We start from the raw sequence: 16,313 nt of genomic DNA, 5'->3' as shown, positions 1-16,313 counted from the left end.
GTTAAATTTTAACCTTTAGGTTGAGTTTGCAAATTTGTAATGTGTTAAAAAATGTTAAAGCATTCATGGTTAAATTCTTCTAAATAAAAAGAAAAATTCTATAATGAGAAATTATGTTTTCATAAATTTACACTTCAAATTGCCTAAAGTTTTTTTTTTTTAATAATTATATACCATCCACATTTTGATGTACAAATCCTCATGGTTAACATATTGATTGAAAATGAAAATTGTGAGATGCTTAATATAGTGATTTCCTATATTAAAATATGAAAATTATTGTATACGGTATTTTGTTTTTATATTACTATATTGATGCGGTATTACATGGTAATTGGATTAACTCTTGGTTTTTTAAGTAAGAAAATTTGAGAATTAATAGATAATGTTACGTCAATATAATGAGATCCGAATGATGGCCTCGTTTAGTTACACATATGAGATCAAATGAGATAAAAGTTAAAAGTTAAATAAAATATTATTATAATATTATTTATAAATATTATTTTTTATTTTAAAATTTGAAAAAGTTGAATTGTTTATTATATTTTATGTAAAAGTTTGACAAAATTGTAATGATTATACGAGACCATCTCATCTCATATCATCTACTATATCAAAGCCAGGCATAAAAATATAATATAACATGTGTGGGGAATGTCCTCATCCATGAAACCATCCCAAGTGAAGGAAATTGTGAAGTTAATCTAATATTTGAAGAAAAATAAGGACTTCTCTAATTTTTCGTAATTAAATTTTAACGAGTTGACTAATTGGAGCCACCGATCGTTATCAATTGATAAAAGATCTATCATGAAAAGGTGCGTCAAAACTTTTCTGGGACTAAAAACAAAAAAGGAAACACAACACTTTGTTTTGTGTATCAATCACGTATTGACTCAATTCTTAAAAAGTCAGGTGGTTAAATCTGGAATGGACAATAGATAAGCTTCAGATAGAAACAAAAAATGGTACTATGTATATCTGAGATGGGTTTGAGCTTAATATGGTTTTTAATTTTATCTGGTCTCTTATTTTTAGTAAAACCAACTTCACTTAAATATATGATATATTCATTTAATATAGAATATAAAAGTATTTTAGGTATTGTATTTATAGGAAAGATAAGATTGATAAGTAAAACATCATATTTTTGTATTATATAGAAGATTTTCGTTTCAAGTGAAATAGAGAACAATATATTTTGTGAGAATATTTAAATCCATGTTAATGAATAATGATTTTGCTTGCTAGAAGCCTCCTGCACTGCTCCTTGTTGAAGAATGATGATGGACACAAGTGCAGTTTGATGCAGTTAGAGAATCCTTCAAGTCCCAAAACCATTTCAGCTTCTTTTGAACAATATGCCCAAATGGGATTAGGATATTCTTTTGGCTGTCAACTCTAACCTCCAAAATCTAGCTCATATTCACGCATCGGCATGGCATTGAACTTCAAGCTACATATGATAGAGCCTTTGATCATCTTCCAAGATTTAAAGAATCTGTTCACATTTTATTATCATTTTTTTTTTTATCATCTATTCCATTGATGCCATGACGTTTTCCATGTTTCTGTAGTGGGTTTGTGGACGCCATCCGCAGTGCAGGCTCTCAATCAGAGGAAGACCTTAGCTAGTGCAAAGTCCTTGTACACTTTGGGTCTTCCAAATGGGATTACGTCCAAGTATTTCATTTCCTGAGTTGTCGAGAATGAATGAATCAACAGAGCTTCCTGTATTTTTTTTATACCTTATTGAGAAATGACATTTGCATCAGAATATGCAAGCACTGCACACTACTTTTAAAAAATGTATGAAACTTTACATGAAAATTTAATTTTTTAATAATAAACCACTCAATTCATGACTGTATCTAACATTACTCTTGTAGGAATAAGTCACTAACCCTACATACAAATTTTAACTTCAAAAGAAGAAAAAGCATCACACTTTATTATTAAATATGAAAAAAAAAACTAAAGGAACGACTACAGCCAGATCGACAAACGATACAGGGACATATGCTTGAATAAACAGGTCTCAAAGCCCATGTTTTTAAAATACACAACCAAGCAGGAATGGAAATGCAATGAATAAATGCATGTTCAGGCAGTATGCATGTGCAGATTTCGATTACTAATATTACGTAATATATTAATTGATCCACCCATGCAATAGAAAATTTCTAATCATGCTGGGGGCTGGCCGGATCTGCTCTGTCATGAAGAAATTTCACCACAATGCACGTAATATTGTCCGCACTGCCACGGGTAAAAGCAGCCTCTGTTAACTTCCGAGCTGCTGCCTCTGGATCTTCTTCAGTTCGGGCAAGAGATACAGCATCCTGTAAAAAGTGTGTACAAGAGGATGGGGCAGATAATTTAAAGGTGAGAAAAATTAAGAGAATGAGAACCATCATTGAATTATTCGACTCCCTCACACCATCACTGCACCAAAGCTAACCACAAGACGCCAATTGATTTATACAAAGAAGACTGTCAACATACGAGAGTGTATCAGTCTTCACTAAATTACGTTCTACAATATACACGACCTGATGCATGCTTCAAGGACCTGTATTAGTTGGTATTATGACAGGTATCACAAGGTAGATATCAACCTCATGGCTCAGTTTTCTTGAGTTTCTCTATCTTGAGTTTCAAGGAAAAAACACAATCGGGCATCATATGAGTAAAAATCAACAGAATTAAAGAGGCTTCATCTCTTTTTCCTTTCCTCTTTCATGACTGTCTATATCTAAAGTAATCTATAATTCTTGGAAGACCAATGCTTCATTTAGATTGGGTAGATAATGGAAAATGATTGTGCATATTTAATTAGGTCAATTATTACTATAAATGCCAAACCCTCTTCCCAATTAATATATCATCGACCAAAGTGTGAGCTCAATCAGGTCAGTCATCACTAAAAATGGCAAACCCACTTCCCAATAAAATATCATCAGTGACCAAAGTGTGTGAGAGCATGCACGTGCAAATGCATGTGTATGTTTACATGAGGGTGTGTGCTGTTTGGGGGAGGAGGGAGAGACGGTGTTGGGCTTACATCATTGGGTACGACATCCCATAGTCCGTCACTTGCCAGCACTAGCAATTCAAATTCTTTATCTATCTCTTGATCCTGGAAACAAAATTACATGTATTATTAGTTTTTCATAACTAGCACCTGTGGTAACAGAACTGATGACCTATATATGATACAAAGAACTCTAGCATGATTTTCATTGAGAAAGCTTTTTGTTCTATTCTGTACTCACATGAGGAATTTCTAGGTATGTAAAGGGTAGCCTAGTAACATGAATTAAAAAACAAAAGATAAGAACACAAATACAAATAAAAAACTATAAAAAAATAAAAAATAAAAATAAATAAAAGGTTGTCTATACACTATGTTGATATTGAAATAAAGGGTTGCTAATTTTGCAGTTGATGCAGGTTGTAACTACAAGATTAGGATTGAATTCATTTGAGCATGACTACTTTTGTTTCTAGGAGATTTTCTAGGCAAAACTGGGAAGCATCGACATCAACTGTTAGTGCCATGCACCATTTGCATTCAAATCGTTTACAATAAATTCATACTACAGAGACCTTTACAAGATAAAAAAGATTATGTCAAGGATTACCTGAATCTCTGGTTCCGCCACAACAAACTGCTTCAACATCCGGTTTCCAAAAGCACGAGACATAGCTAACACGCCTCCCACCCTCCAAGTTCCTGTAAACAGAATCCAACACATCAAGTTCAGCTATTTGGAATTGTCATTTTGTTAATGATAGTGGATAGCATAATACTAAAAAAGACAATAATTGTAGTTATTTGTGTCCGCCTGAAAATGCAGGGAAAAAAATTTGAAAGGAAATTCAAGATATATTTGAGCACTCAAGAAGAAAAAATCTATTTATCATCAATTTTCTCATCATCCCATGATGTGGCATTAGATGATAGGTTCACAAGTGAAATATAATAAATAGTCTCCAATCATCTAATACCACATCATGGGATGATGAGAGGATGATGAAAAAAGGAATGATGAGTAGCACTGAAGAAACACATGGTGAGAAATGACTAACACAAATGAGTACTAATGGCCCAGAGTTCAGACAAGAAAACCCATTGTGCAATCAATAATTCATTTTGTGTAGGAGCGATTTTTTTTTTTTATAAGTAAAAATATTATATATATCAAAAGGAAAAACCAAGTACACTGAATGTATACAAAAAAACACCTTACCCAAAATGACCCAAAAAGCCCGTGAAAAAACCACCCAAAATACACCAAACCCGACCCCAACCCCTTGTTTCCCATAGAACTAAAACTCTACCCAAAAACCCAACCCCAACCCCTTGATTCCTGTCTTCACAATGCCCTCCCTTTAAACTTCCCTCTAGTTGAGCTACCACCCTTAGCGTCGTAGTTGATTGCCCAAGAAATTAGAGATTTCTATAACACTCCTATGATTTTGGGCATGAAGAACAAAAGTCAGAAAAGGTTCTGGAATGTGTCAACAATGGGGTATGTGGTCCCTACGTGAATGGGAGCTTGTTGGCCAAAAGATCAAGAGGCCAGGCTTTTAAAGCATACCAATTTCTATCAGAATGTGAAAAAGTGAAATGCAGCCGGTAACTAGACAACTCACTGCTAGTTGGTTTGTGATTGTAGTTATTACAACCGAGTTTAGTTTGGTTTGTGTCATTCAGATTTCCATTTTTTCCATTGTTCACGTAAAACTCTTTAATTTAGTTATATATTTGTTTATTGCAATGTAAATGCAAGTCACACACTCATCCAGGATTGAAGCACCACCTCACACTCCACATCCTATTTATGAGGAAAGATAGACCCTCTCTCCAAAAACTATAGGTTAATGCTGCACATTTATGAATACAAATATGCATATGATATAAAATAAATGAAGTTAGCACAAACGCAATTCATTTTATTTTAACATGCATCATAGGCAATATGAAACAAGATATATGCAAGTACACCTATATAAACTGGCTAGTTGAGAATTCTGTTGGCCCTGCGGCGTTCCGTCCCTAAGAAAAAGTTGTTCCAAATACAATGGATCAAGGTTGGCATGGTCCGGACTCATCCTGATTACCATTTGAGACCTTTTTTGGGATGGAAAATTCAGGAATGGTTGAGTTTCATTACATCAATATGCCATGTCTAGCTGCATTACCTTATATTAACTAAGGCACCATCAGCCTTGCTGATAAAAAAAAAAAAAAAAAAAACTAAGGCACCATCAGCCAACAAAAGATCAAGCAATAATGAGAGAATAATTTTTTTTATAAGTAATAAGAAGTTTTATTAAGGCAAGTAAATAGGCATAGCCCAAGTACACAAGGAGTATACAAGCGGAAACACCAAAATACAAGCAAGGAACTAAGAGCTAGGAAAAGCTAAAAGGAATGGGCGGTGTTTTGATGATAGAGAACGTTCATTGGTAGAATTTAGAGAGTTTTTCTTTCAAACTCTGTCTTTGGGCAAATGTTCTTGTATTGAATGGGGATAATTACAAGAGAATAAATAGAGCAGAAAGGCTTGTCAATTGAACTTCAAATCATATCTCCTCTGCCAATATATTAGTAAATCCAATGATCCTAGAGAACTAGCTTTTCTCTTACCACTCAAGGGAAAGTACTCTGCCAAAACTTCCCATTCATTTGACAAGCCTAACTCTTTATACCAGTAACTCAGAGGCAAGACCCACTAAAACATTGACCCATGTTTTGTAGATCAATTGCACCACATACATAAATGATACATGATAAATTACTTAACCCTTGTTTCAATGAGAAAATTCACAAATTAACCTTACCGGCCCACATTACAACGCCCCCAGCACTTTCAATTCTTTTCCGCTCATCGCTTCTATTTGGTTTGTGGTCTTCAGAGAGAGGAATTGCTGTTACAAAGGGGAAAAAAGCTACACTTAGAAGTCCCATTCACAGCTCCATAGTTCTTATAATTTATTTAGAGTTTTAGCATGGGAGTAATTACTGCAATCATGAGTAATTAATTCTTTCATAGGATATTACATTATAGAAGTGTATGTTTTCTAGATGAACTAAATCTCAGAGCGGTAACAAGTATAATTCCTTAGATCTCTAGTTATTAGTATTTTATGTCCTTTATAAATTTCAGCTCAACAAATTGATTTCCACCGTGATTTTAGTCAGAAACTTTCATCCGAGAGTTTTTTATAGGTAACTTTCATCTAAGCAATTACCAACAACAAAATAGTAAAATACATGATGAGTGAATTACCTTTGCCAGCCTTAGATATTACAGCCCTTGAATCTCCAACATTGGCAACATATAGATGGTTACCAACCAACACAGCTGTCGATGCCGTAGAACCATCATCACGGTAAGTATCTCTCTCCGAATCCAAAAAATCAGCATCAGTCTGTTGATATGTTTCACCTGCAAGCTTACCCAAGTTACCAAATAGAAATATGGCAAGCCCACATCAGGTGGTGAAAAAGCATCCCATGCAGGACCCCAGGCACTGTGAACCAGCATTGAAAAAGACTTAAAGCCATTTTCTTCTGCCTGTATGAGACAGAAATTGTTACTAAATATATCCACTAGCATGAGGTCCTGCATCAGAACACCAGCAGCAAGTAATATGCGACAATCGCATAAGGTTGCTGCTTCACAGGTGCATGAAAATGGGGCATCAGATAACTTGAACGCACGAATAGCTGATTTGGTGTCGATAATGAATTGTGGATGCTTCATGAGATTGTCAAACAGATGCTCCTTTAAATACTCAGCTGCACGAGAACCCCCATGACCTGTAAATACATGTCATATTTATTAGAGACCTTGCATCGTACACAAATACCTAAGAGGTTACTGTAAATGGAAATTATCTATAGCTGAAATGCCAAGAAAGTGGACCGTGTGAACAGGTCCAGAGTCAATCCTTAATGAGACAGAACCTCTGAGATCTAACCCACACCAGTGTGGCTTGACAATTACAGTTGTTAAAATTTTAGGTTTTTCCATTCTTGGATGATTTTATTTTAATTAAGCATGTAGATGGTCAAATGGCAATAATGTTGGACTTAGTGGAACTTTTACATAATAGATTTCCTTAGTAAAAACCATGAAGTAATGGAACAGTGATCAAAAGCCCTAGGTTTGTTCCACATCCAGATTTCCTCTGCACATCATAATTTTGTATGTAGCAGTCAAGAAAGACATGGGGAGACAGTCATACGTCGTCAGTAATTAGCCTCCTCAGTCACGTGCATATAGGAAAATGTAACAACGTAACTCCAATGTAGCAGTTTGTATTCTTCCTTTACATGGAGTCATGTAGGACACCATCTGTATGTATCACAGATACTTCCATACATAATGTATTTCTCTAAAGCAAGAAGAGGATCAGAGAAAATCTAACCATCGAATATTCCAAACAGGTAGACTGTTTGCTCATCAATCTTCGATGTCTTGATATCATAGAAATCCTCCATGGTTGTTCTCTTTCCTCTAAAACTTGAATATCCGCAGCTCAGTTTTCCATCTTCACTGCCAATTAAGAAGAGACTCGAGACCAGTTCAGTTTGATCTCATAAGATAATAGGTACACTAAGAGCACGAAATGCAGTCACTAGGAAAACTTTAGATTGATCATTACTTTTTTTGATAGGTAAGCAATAAATTTTATTGATATTAGATTGATGATTAACAGAAATATGTCCCTGAACATGAAACATTTGCATCCAATTCGCTCCAGTTTCGGTAAGTCTATTGGAGAAAAGCAAAGATGACTTAAGCAAAAGAGATTAAGTAACAACTTAATAACTTTACTCCTTATGTGATTGAGATACCATTTTCTCCACGTGATTCTAAAAAGAGAAATGCTTTAGCCATAAAAGGATTTCACCAAAGTAAATAAATTCACAAATTGACGTGGATTGATGTGGTACATCAGATTATAAAATTACTTTTATTGTAAAGTTAATCTAACATATCACATGAAGCCACATCAGTTTGTAATTTTTTTTTTGTGAAATATCTTTGTGGCTGTAGCACTTCTTTATAATGCCTCTTGTTCTTTGCTACCAAATGGAATGTTAATTTCGGAGATCCTTTGATTTTTTTTTTTTTTTTTTAAATTGGTTTGAGTCGTAATGACATCCTAGTATTAAAAGCTAGTCAAAATATTTTTATTATATTTACAAGTCAAAGTACAACGAACTTGTATTAAATTTAATGTGTGGCTTCCTTGCAAAAATATGATTTAGTAAAAAACATGCAAAAAAGATAAACAAATAAATAAGTAAACGGTCAGCAAGGAAACTACATGCACGAGTACATACAATTACAACACTAAGCATGCTTGGTCTTAACTGGCAACATATAGGGAATCTATGATGACAAAACAGCACTCAACGGTTTTACTTATAGCTGAAAAAGTACAAGGAATAGGGTTCAGAATCATAATTAGAAAAGAAACATATAGAACTATATGTGATAAATGAGGCGAGCCCCTATTAACCTTTTCCATCCTCCACTAGCAAATCTTCCATCTTCGTCCTTCTCTGGCAATACATCAACAGTCGGTCCCCCTTTTTCTGGAGCACTTGTATCAACCATCATCTTCGAATTCTTTCTGAACTCACGATTCCAAAAATTCCTTAAGCCAAGGGCTGCATGCAAACTCCTTTGAGTATCACCCAATTGTACTCTGCCTTTGGAGAAGATTCCTATATTCCCAGCTTGAACAATCACATTCCTATGCAACCGTTGCATAATCAAATAATCTAGCCTTTGGCGCCAGATCTTCTTTTATTTACTGCCCAATGACATTACGAAAATTACTACATCACACCAAATCTCCCAAAATGACAAATCAAAATGTTATTTATTTTTCTTCCATTTCTAATGCTCTTAGAAATACGTTCAAAATTTATAATCGGAGCAAAATAACAGCAACACAAACATGGAACGAACTACCAAATGAGACCGAGATTTTCAAGATATAAACCTGAATTCGACTCCAACACATTCGACCACCTGGGTAAAGATGAAACAGAAAAAATCGAAATTTATTTATTCGAGCACAACAACATCAATAAAAACTACCAAAATAACCACCAAAACGTACTCCAAAGACACGTTTTTTGACTCAAACACGACATGTTAAATATCACCGAAGAATTTTGTTTATTTATAGGTTCATTGAATTGAGCCTCATAAGGCCAACATAGCATTATTCAGCTGAGTTTCTCCATATGCAAAACAACAACAAAAACATAACAACCGCACTCTCTATCTCTCTCTCAGTTTTCTCAGCAACCACACAAAATCTTTAAAAAATCAGATAAAGACACAAATATTAAGATGACACAAATCTTATGCTCTCCAAACTACTTGAAACATCGAACTGCCAAAAAGACGTTAAGAAAGTCGATCGAAATTACAAGAATATAGAGCTGAATTAGATAGACTTTAGACAAGAATACTCGAAATAGTACGTAATCTTCATCCAAAATCTCAAGGTTCAGCTCCGGTAACAGTCGGATCGGATCGAAGATACCAAATCGAGGTTATCAGGTGCGGCTCGGCACAAGTGAGAGGATCCGAATCTGATAGTGCGGAGATTCAGCTTCGTGTGCTGTATCTCCCTTTAGAAAGTGAGAGAGAGAATCTGAACCCTAGAGCGAGTGAGAGATTCAAGAGGTTAAGATAGAAGAATAAAGAGCGAGATCGCGCAGAAGTGAGATGGAAGCAGAGAGATAGGGAGTGATGTGATGGTATTTTGTAGCTTTGGCACCGAAGAGAGGTGGGTACGTGGCATTGCTCATGCATCACCTTCGCGGCTCGCGGCTGGGGTAATACGACCGGGATTCCTTAGATTTCAGGATGATTATTTATAATTCGCAAAAGACATATAATACTTATTTTTTCAAAATTATAAAAAGTTATGTCGAAAATTCAAATATAAATGAATCACCTTTGAATAAATAAGAATATTAATTAATTAGATTATGATAAATAATATTTACAGTTATAAAATATATAAATATTGAATATTATTTTAAAAAATTAAATAACTATAAAATTCACATAAAAAAATTAATTTTTTAATAATACATTCTATTACTTTTTAGAATGAATACGCCACGTTGATACAGTATACGGAGGTATCTAATTGCTTGCATTGTTCCGGATTAATATCTACTAAAATATTTTTTATTAAAACTGTTCATCTAAGCCGGATTTTTATTTTAATAATACAGTAAAAAAACATTTCGGATATTTTGCTGAGATTATTATAGTGTATAAAATAATAATGTTATATCTTCGATTCTTCTATGTATAATTTATATCCTTTCCTGTTTGTTTCTTTTCTGAATGATGCCTCGTGACTCATAAGCCCACTTATAGCCAAAGTCAATAGCAAATGATAGATGAAAAAAGCTTGGAAGTAACAGAGATAGAGAAAGCAAATCATCAGATGAAGACAAACGTTATCAATAATAGTCCTGAGGTAATTAAAAATTAATCATGATTTAATTTGTCGATAGGGAGATTATATTCAAATATAATTAAAAACAAATAAACTTATAATTCGAAAGCCGGCATCTTTTCTCTTTTCTTTTTTAATTTTTATTAAAGAAGGGATTTTTTAGTTTAAATAAATATACTCTAATCTTCTCTTGTAACAGCAAACAAAAGCAATCATTCAATACATCATGTAGGCGACCATACGAGTGAATGATTGGATGATCCTTATTCTATCACTAGGTAAACCCTAATGGATCGATCAATAGATAATCTATTATTATACATTTGAAGCAATAACTATGTCATGAGATGAAAATTTAATGTTGCGATTTTAGTAAGTTATTTTAAGGCCAAAAGTGACACAGTCTTGCAAAGTATATATGTCTAGAAAAACAGTCAAATCTAAATTATTTGATATCAATGTCTAGAGAAAATTATTTAAATTCTTCATTATTATTATTTTATGTCTCATAGCCTAAATGATGATGTCGTTTTGATTTTATATAATTATGAGCATAAAGTCAATAATTTCTTTGAATCATAAACTCATAAAGGATTAAGGATCCTTAACCTAGTAAGATTAAACAGTCTAGGGCATAGACTAGATGTTATGAGTGATGTACTATATTAATAAGATGACGACTTATAGAATACTCTTACCCTTTGCCTTATCATTAGGTTGTGCTCTTCATTTTTTTGTATGAAAAATAATCGATTAAGAGATCAGAAAAAGATTGTTAATGGGCATGCCACTCAGGACAACTGTGAGATGTTAGTAAGGGGTATTCCATGGCTCATGTAGTGTCCACATGAATGAAGAGTTACAATCACTTAATTAACCTTTTAACCACCCTAATGAAGAACCCTTTAAATGAAAGTTCTACATACATTAGTTTTAAGAGCGAGAAAAAGTGAACTTATAAAAAAAGTCATCTCCTCTCTCTCTATAATTTCTAGAACAATCATCTAACTCTTAATCTTAAAACGTGAAATTATATTAGAAAACTTTAATAGTTAATCACAATAATTTGATATAGACTGTAAAATGAAAAAAAAAAAAAAATCTTAAAGTCTGTAGAAATTTCTCTCCTCTTGAAAAGTCTGTGTTAATGTACAAACATTGTTGTTTTTGGCAAATCATCCTTGGAACATGAGAAGTAATAATACAACCTTTCTGAATCATGCAGATTGCAGAATGCATAGTGGAAAATGGAGTCAGCCTCGTGGGAGCCTGACGAATATAGCTAGCTAGGTAGGTCGAGTATTGTCAGGTGAGACCGGCTGTACTAGCTTGTGGAGCACACCCCAGACATAGCCAAGTCTGTATAATAGTTTAAAGTTTGGGCCAGGGTACGTAATTATAGACTTGGTGAATATCTGCAGCCAGAGGAAAGACAAGATGACAGGCTGCCAGTGTTGGATATTGCACAATAATGCTTTTGACTTTGCCTGCTCATAAACCTTTTATCCTTTGAGATGATAACAATTATTCCATCCATATTTGATTGTAGCACTTGTCCTGCAGCTCTCGCTCCAATCCTTCTGGCTTGTTTTTGGCACTTCAATATCAAGGGCAACAAAATCTTATTGAAAATACAACAACTTGGAGGCACTGCCATGAAAATATGGAACCGACCAATACCATGTCTCATACCTTGAAATATATTTAAAAATATATTTTTTTTTATATATTTTTTTAATCATCATAAATATTTAAAAAAATAAAAAATTTACAATATTATTAAAAAAGATATTTCTTTAATTATTAAATAAAATATAAAAAAAAAAATTGTCTCGAGTCACATTTTCGAGACCTAACTTCGGTAGGTTTGGCATTGTATGTAGATAAAAAGTAAAAAGTGTGCAAATTATTGTGCTTTCAGATCACGTTGAAATTTCATCGCCCATCAATTCCGTGCAATCGATAGGGTCACGTGGTTGGCAGTGAATCGATAGAGAGAGGAACTTTGTTCTGTCTTTTTCCAAAAAATACAAAATAAGATAAAGTTTTTGAGAACGGACTTGCTCTAAATTAAGTGGGCGAAATGCTGCCAACTGTCCAGCCCCATCAGTTTCCTCCTCGTTTAATGATACATCTTTTTTTTTTTTTTTTAATATTAATAAAATAATTTGTAAATAATAATAAAATTAATATATTAATATATTTTATAAAATTTTTAAAAATAAAAATAAATAATTAAAAATATTGAAAAGTTAAAATATTTTTAAAAATATATGTTTTTGATATTATTTTTATTTTTAAAAATATTTTTTTTTATTTTTTTATTTTTAAAAAATTATAAATACTTGCGCACTCACAATTACAACCATAATTTATCATAAATCAATCATAATACCATGCATTTGATTAAATGCATCAAAATTATCAACTTTATTATGTTAGTTTTAAATTGAATTTGCATCACGTTAAAAAACCGGTGAGGGGGATACTGGTGGGGACAAATAGGTCAGGAAAGAAAACTGTATTGGATAAATTGGGACTAGATGGGGAAATCAAAAGCTACTGGAGGGCTGGGCCTCAGAGGTTTTGAAAACTTCAACCTAGCAATACTAGCAAAGCAAGGCTGGAGGATTTTACAGTTTCCAAACTGACTTGCTGCTAGAATCCTCAAGTATAAGTACTTTCCAATTACTAACTTCTTTCAAGCCAAGATGTAGAGTAGACCATCTTTTGTTTGGAGGAGTCTATTATCAGCTTGACCCTTGCTTCAAGAAGGGACAATATGAAGGACTGGAAATGGTAAATCAGTCAAAGTTTGGACAGACAGATGGTTGCTCCTACCAAGTACTTTTAGACCTCAAAGTGCAATGACAATCCTGGATGTGGAAGCTAAGGTAGAGGACTTGATAAATGCAAATTCTGTGAATTGGGATCTAAACTTGGTACAAGAAATTTTCTCAAAAGAAGAAGCAGGTATCATATGCCAAATTCCTATCAGTCATAGTAATAGGCCAAATCATTTAATGTGGCAATGCACTACTAATGACATTTTCACTGTCAAGAGTGCATATCATTTGTAAGGTGAAATGCAGAGAAGATTACAATACCAATGCTCACAAAAGAATACAAATAATGGTACTTGGACCAAGCTTTGGAAGTTGTCAATTCCACCAGCAACTAAGACTTTCTTGTGGAGAGATTGTCATAACGTCTTGCCTACAAAGCTAAACCTGTGTAAAAAGAGAATAGTGGAAAACCCCCACTGTTCTCTTTGTCTACAGGAACCAGAAACCACTGGACATATATTATGAAAGTGTACTACAACTAGTGATGTCTGGGGATAGTGTTAAAAGAAAATTCAAAAAATCTGTGTTCCCTACAAGAGTATTAAGGAGTTGCTAGAAGAAATGTTTAGGAAGTTAAATAAAGAAGAGATGGAATAATTGTCAGTACTACTCTAGAAACTATGGAAGAGAAATAAATGAATTTGTGTTCAAAGATATTTTCACTCACCCTAAGAGCATCCCCATCCGGATGCCTAAAATTTTCTCTAAATTTTAGCTAAAAAGTACACTCCCTATAATTTTATCCTAAATTTTACTCATTTTCATAAAACATTCTACATCCCATTCCCTATCCTTTCTCTATTCTATTAAAATAATATTCTTCTATTCTTTCTTTATTATTTTTTTCTCTCACTTCCATTTCCATTTTTAACTACTAACTATTTTGTCTTATTCTCTTATTTTCAAATATCACATTTTATAAATATTTATACGATTTTTTTTACAGATACAATATTATTTTTCAATTCAATATCGATATTAAAAATAATAATTTTTTTAAATATGTGCATTTTTCGTTTATTGATGATAAATATTTTGCAGAATAGTATAACGGTAACATTTTTAATTCGTTCTGATTAGTACACATGCTTTGTCATTTATCAAACGGTAACATTTTTTGTCTCTTCTCCAACGGTAACTTTTTTTGTCTTTTCTCTAACGGTAACTTTTTTTGTCTTTTCTCTAACGGTAACTTTTTTTGTCTTTTCTCTAGCGGTAATTTTTTTTGTCTTTTCTTCAACGTTAACATTTTGTGTCTTATATGTAACGGTAACTTTGTTATCTATAAATATGCATTTTTGTTGCATTCACATTCTAAAAAATCGAAGTCTCATTTCTAACTCTCTTCATTAAATGGCTCGTTCTTTCTTTCGCAAATTACTTACATACTTGTCATCTGATGATGAGCTAGATGCTGTTATTAATGCCGAGGCTGATGGAGAGTCATCGAGACATCATGGCAATCGCCAACCTCGTAAGTTTATTCGGCGTGATCATATTCAAGGGCATGAGTGCCTTTTTCGTGACTATTTCTCAGAAAATCCAGTATATCCCTCCAATCTATTTCGAAGGAGATTTCGGATGAGTCGTCCCTTATTTCTCCGTATCCTAAATGAGGTAGAGGTTTACGAGCCGTACTTCGTCCAGAGAAGAGATAATGCCGGAAGACTTGGTTTATCTTCTATGCAAAAGATAACCGCAGCACTTAGAATGCTGGCCTATGGGGTTACTGGAGATTTTATGGATGAATACATACGTATTGGAGAAAGCACCGCAATGGAGAGTCTCAAAAAATTTTGCAAGACAATCGTAACTATTTTTTCAGATGAATATTTGCGGTCTCCAAATGCCAATGATATTGCTCGATTGCTTGTTGTTGGTGAACAACGGGGATTCCCAGGAATGCTAGGAAGCATTGATTGCATGCATTGGAAGTGGAAAAATTGTCCCGCTGCCTGGAAAGGTATGTACTCTGGCCACATCCGTGAACCAACTATTATTTTAGAAGCAGTTGCTTCATATGATCTTTGGATATGGCATGCATTTTTTGGTATGCCCGGTTCACATAACGATATTAATGTGCTAGAGAGATCTTTTATTTTCACGGAACTTGCTCAAGGGCGTGCTCCACCAGTCAATTACACAATCAATGGCAACGACTACACTATGGGGTACTACCTTGCCGATGGTATTTATCCTAAGTGGTCAACGTTTGTGAAGACGATTCCATCACCCCAAGGGAATAAGAAGAAAAACTTTGCCAGAGCACAAGAATCTGCAAGAAAAGATGTCGAGCGTGCCTTCGGAGTACTTCAACAACGATTTGCAATCGTTCGTGGACCTTCCCGATTATTCAAAGTCAATGACCTAACAAATATAATGAAAACATGTGTTATTCTACATAACATGATCATTGAGGACGAGCGTGATGATAGTCAGGGTTTGAACATGGAGTACGATCAACTTGATGATGATATTCCAGAATTGTCGCGCAATCCAACAAATGAGTTTATGAACTTCATTCAGCGCCATCATGAAATTAGGGATAGCTCGACACATCATCATCTACAAGCAGATTTAATTGAACATCACTGGCAATTTCATTCCCAACAATAGAAGAGAAGGTTGTGTTGGAGTCTCTATTTTATCATTAGTAGCGACGGTGTATTTCAAGTTTCTAGAATTTTCATTCCAAAAAACATGTTTGGTTCAAGAAAATGCAGTTTAAGTTATTGTAATATTTTCATTATCTGTAATAGTTTAAGAATTTGTAATGTCGAGTTGTAATCAAGAAATATCGTTCCATGGATGATTTAAATTTGACGATCACGTTTTCTATCTTCTTAATAAAACTTTGCAAACGTACAAATTATATAATACAATAAACGCAGAAAAGTGCCATAAACGAGTGGTTCATAATATACATCACATTTATGTGCTGAATAA

At 33.8% G+C, this 16,313-nt stretch overlaps 2 protein-coding genes across 6 annotated transcripts; one reads left to right on the top strand and one right to left on the bottom strand.

Moving 5' to 3' along the window:
- Nucleotides 1-1,821: 1,821 nt before the first annotated feature.
- Nucleotides 1,822-9,897, bottom strand: LOC108982727 (probable protein phosphatase 2C 76). Of its 5 annotated transcripts, none has more exons than XM_018954189.2 (10): nt 9,527-9,897; nt 9,037-9,065; nt 8,548-8,844; nt 7,447-7,574; nt 6,737-6,835; nt 6,303-6,461; nt 5,854-5,940; nt 3,648-3,739; nt 3,068-3,142; nt 1,822-2,345 (listed from the first exon to the last, which is right to left on the bottom strand). In XM_018954189.2, the coding sequence occupies exons 3-10, from the start codon at nt 8,799-8,801 to the stop codon at nt 2,187-2,189; spliced, it is 1,053 nt and encodes a 350-aa protein (XP_018809734.1). In that variant the 5' UTR covers nt 8,802-8,844; nt 9,037-9,065; nt 9,527-9,897; the 3' UTR covers nt 1,822-2,186. The 5 variants fall into 5 exon arrangements, with proteins under 5 accessions (XP_018809734.1, XP_018809748.1, XP_018809741.1 ...); XM_018954196.2 differs by having other exon boundaries at nt 1,927-2,345; nt 9,473-9,883; XM_018954203.2 differs by lacking the exon at nt 9,037-9,065 and having other exon boundaries at nt 9,473-9,883.
- Nucleotides 9,898-14,720: 4,823 nt separating this feature from the next.
- LOC118344300 lies at nt 14,721-16,166 on the top strand. The gene has a single exon (XM_035684814.1). It carries the CDS (start codon nt 14,721-14,723, stop codon nt 15,981-15,983), a length of 1,263 nt encoding a protein of 420 aa, XP_035540707.1. The 3' UTR covers nt 15,984-16,166.
- Nucleotides 16,167-16,313: the final 147 nt, after the last annotated feature.

The sequence above is a fragment of the Juglans regia genome, chromosome 13 (assembly GCF_001411555.2).
Source record: "Juglans regia cultivar Chandler chromosome 13, Walnut 2.0, whole genome shotgun sequence".
NCBI lineage: Eukaryota > Viridiplantae > Streptophyta > Magnoliopsida > Fagales > Juglandaceae > Juglans > Juglans regia.
Note: the sequence above shows the minus strand (reverse complement) of the source record. Positions and strands in the feature narration are given on the sequence as shown.

Excerpts from the sequence above, each read along its gene's own strand:
- LOC108982727 (XM_018954189.2), bottom strand. The coding sequence starts at position 8,801 with ATGCAACGGTTGCATAGGAATGTGATTGTTCAAGCTGGGAATATAGGA. Across the intron at positions 3,740-5,853 it reads GGGCGTTGTAATGTGGGCCG|GAACTTGGAGGGTGGGAGGC; the intron begins GTAAGGTTAATT and ends TTCTGTTTACAG. Across the intron at positions 3,143-3,647 it reads TGGCGGAACCAGAGATTCAG|GATCAAGAGATAGATAAAGA; the intron begins GTAATCCTTGAC and ends TTTTGTTTCCAG.
- LOC118344300 (XM_035684814.1), top strand. The coding sequence starts at position 14,721 with ATGGCTCGTTCTTTCTTTCGCAAATTACTTACATACTTGTCATCTGAT.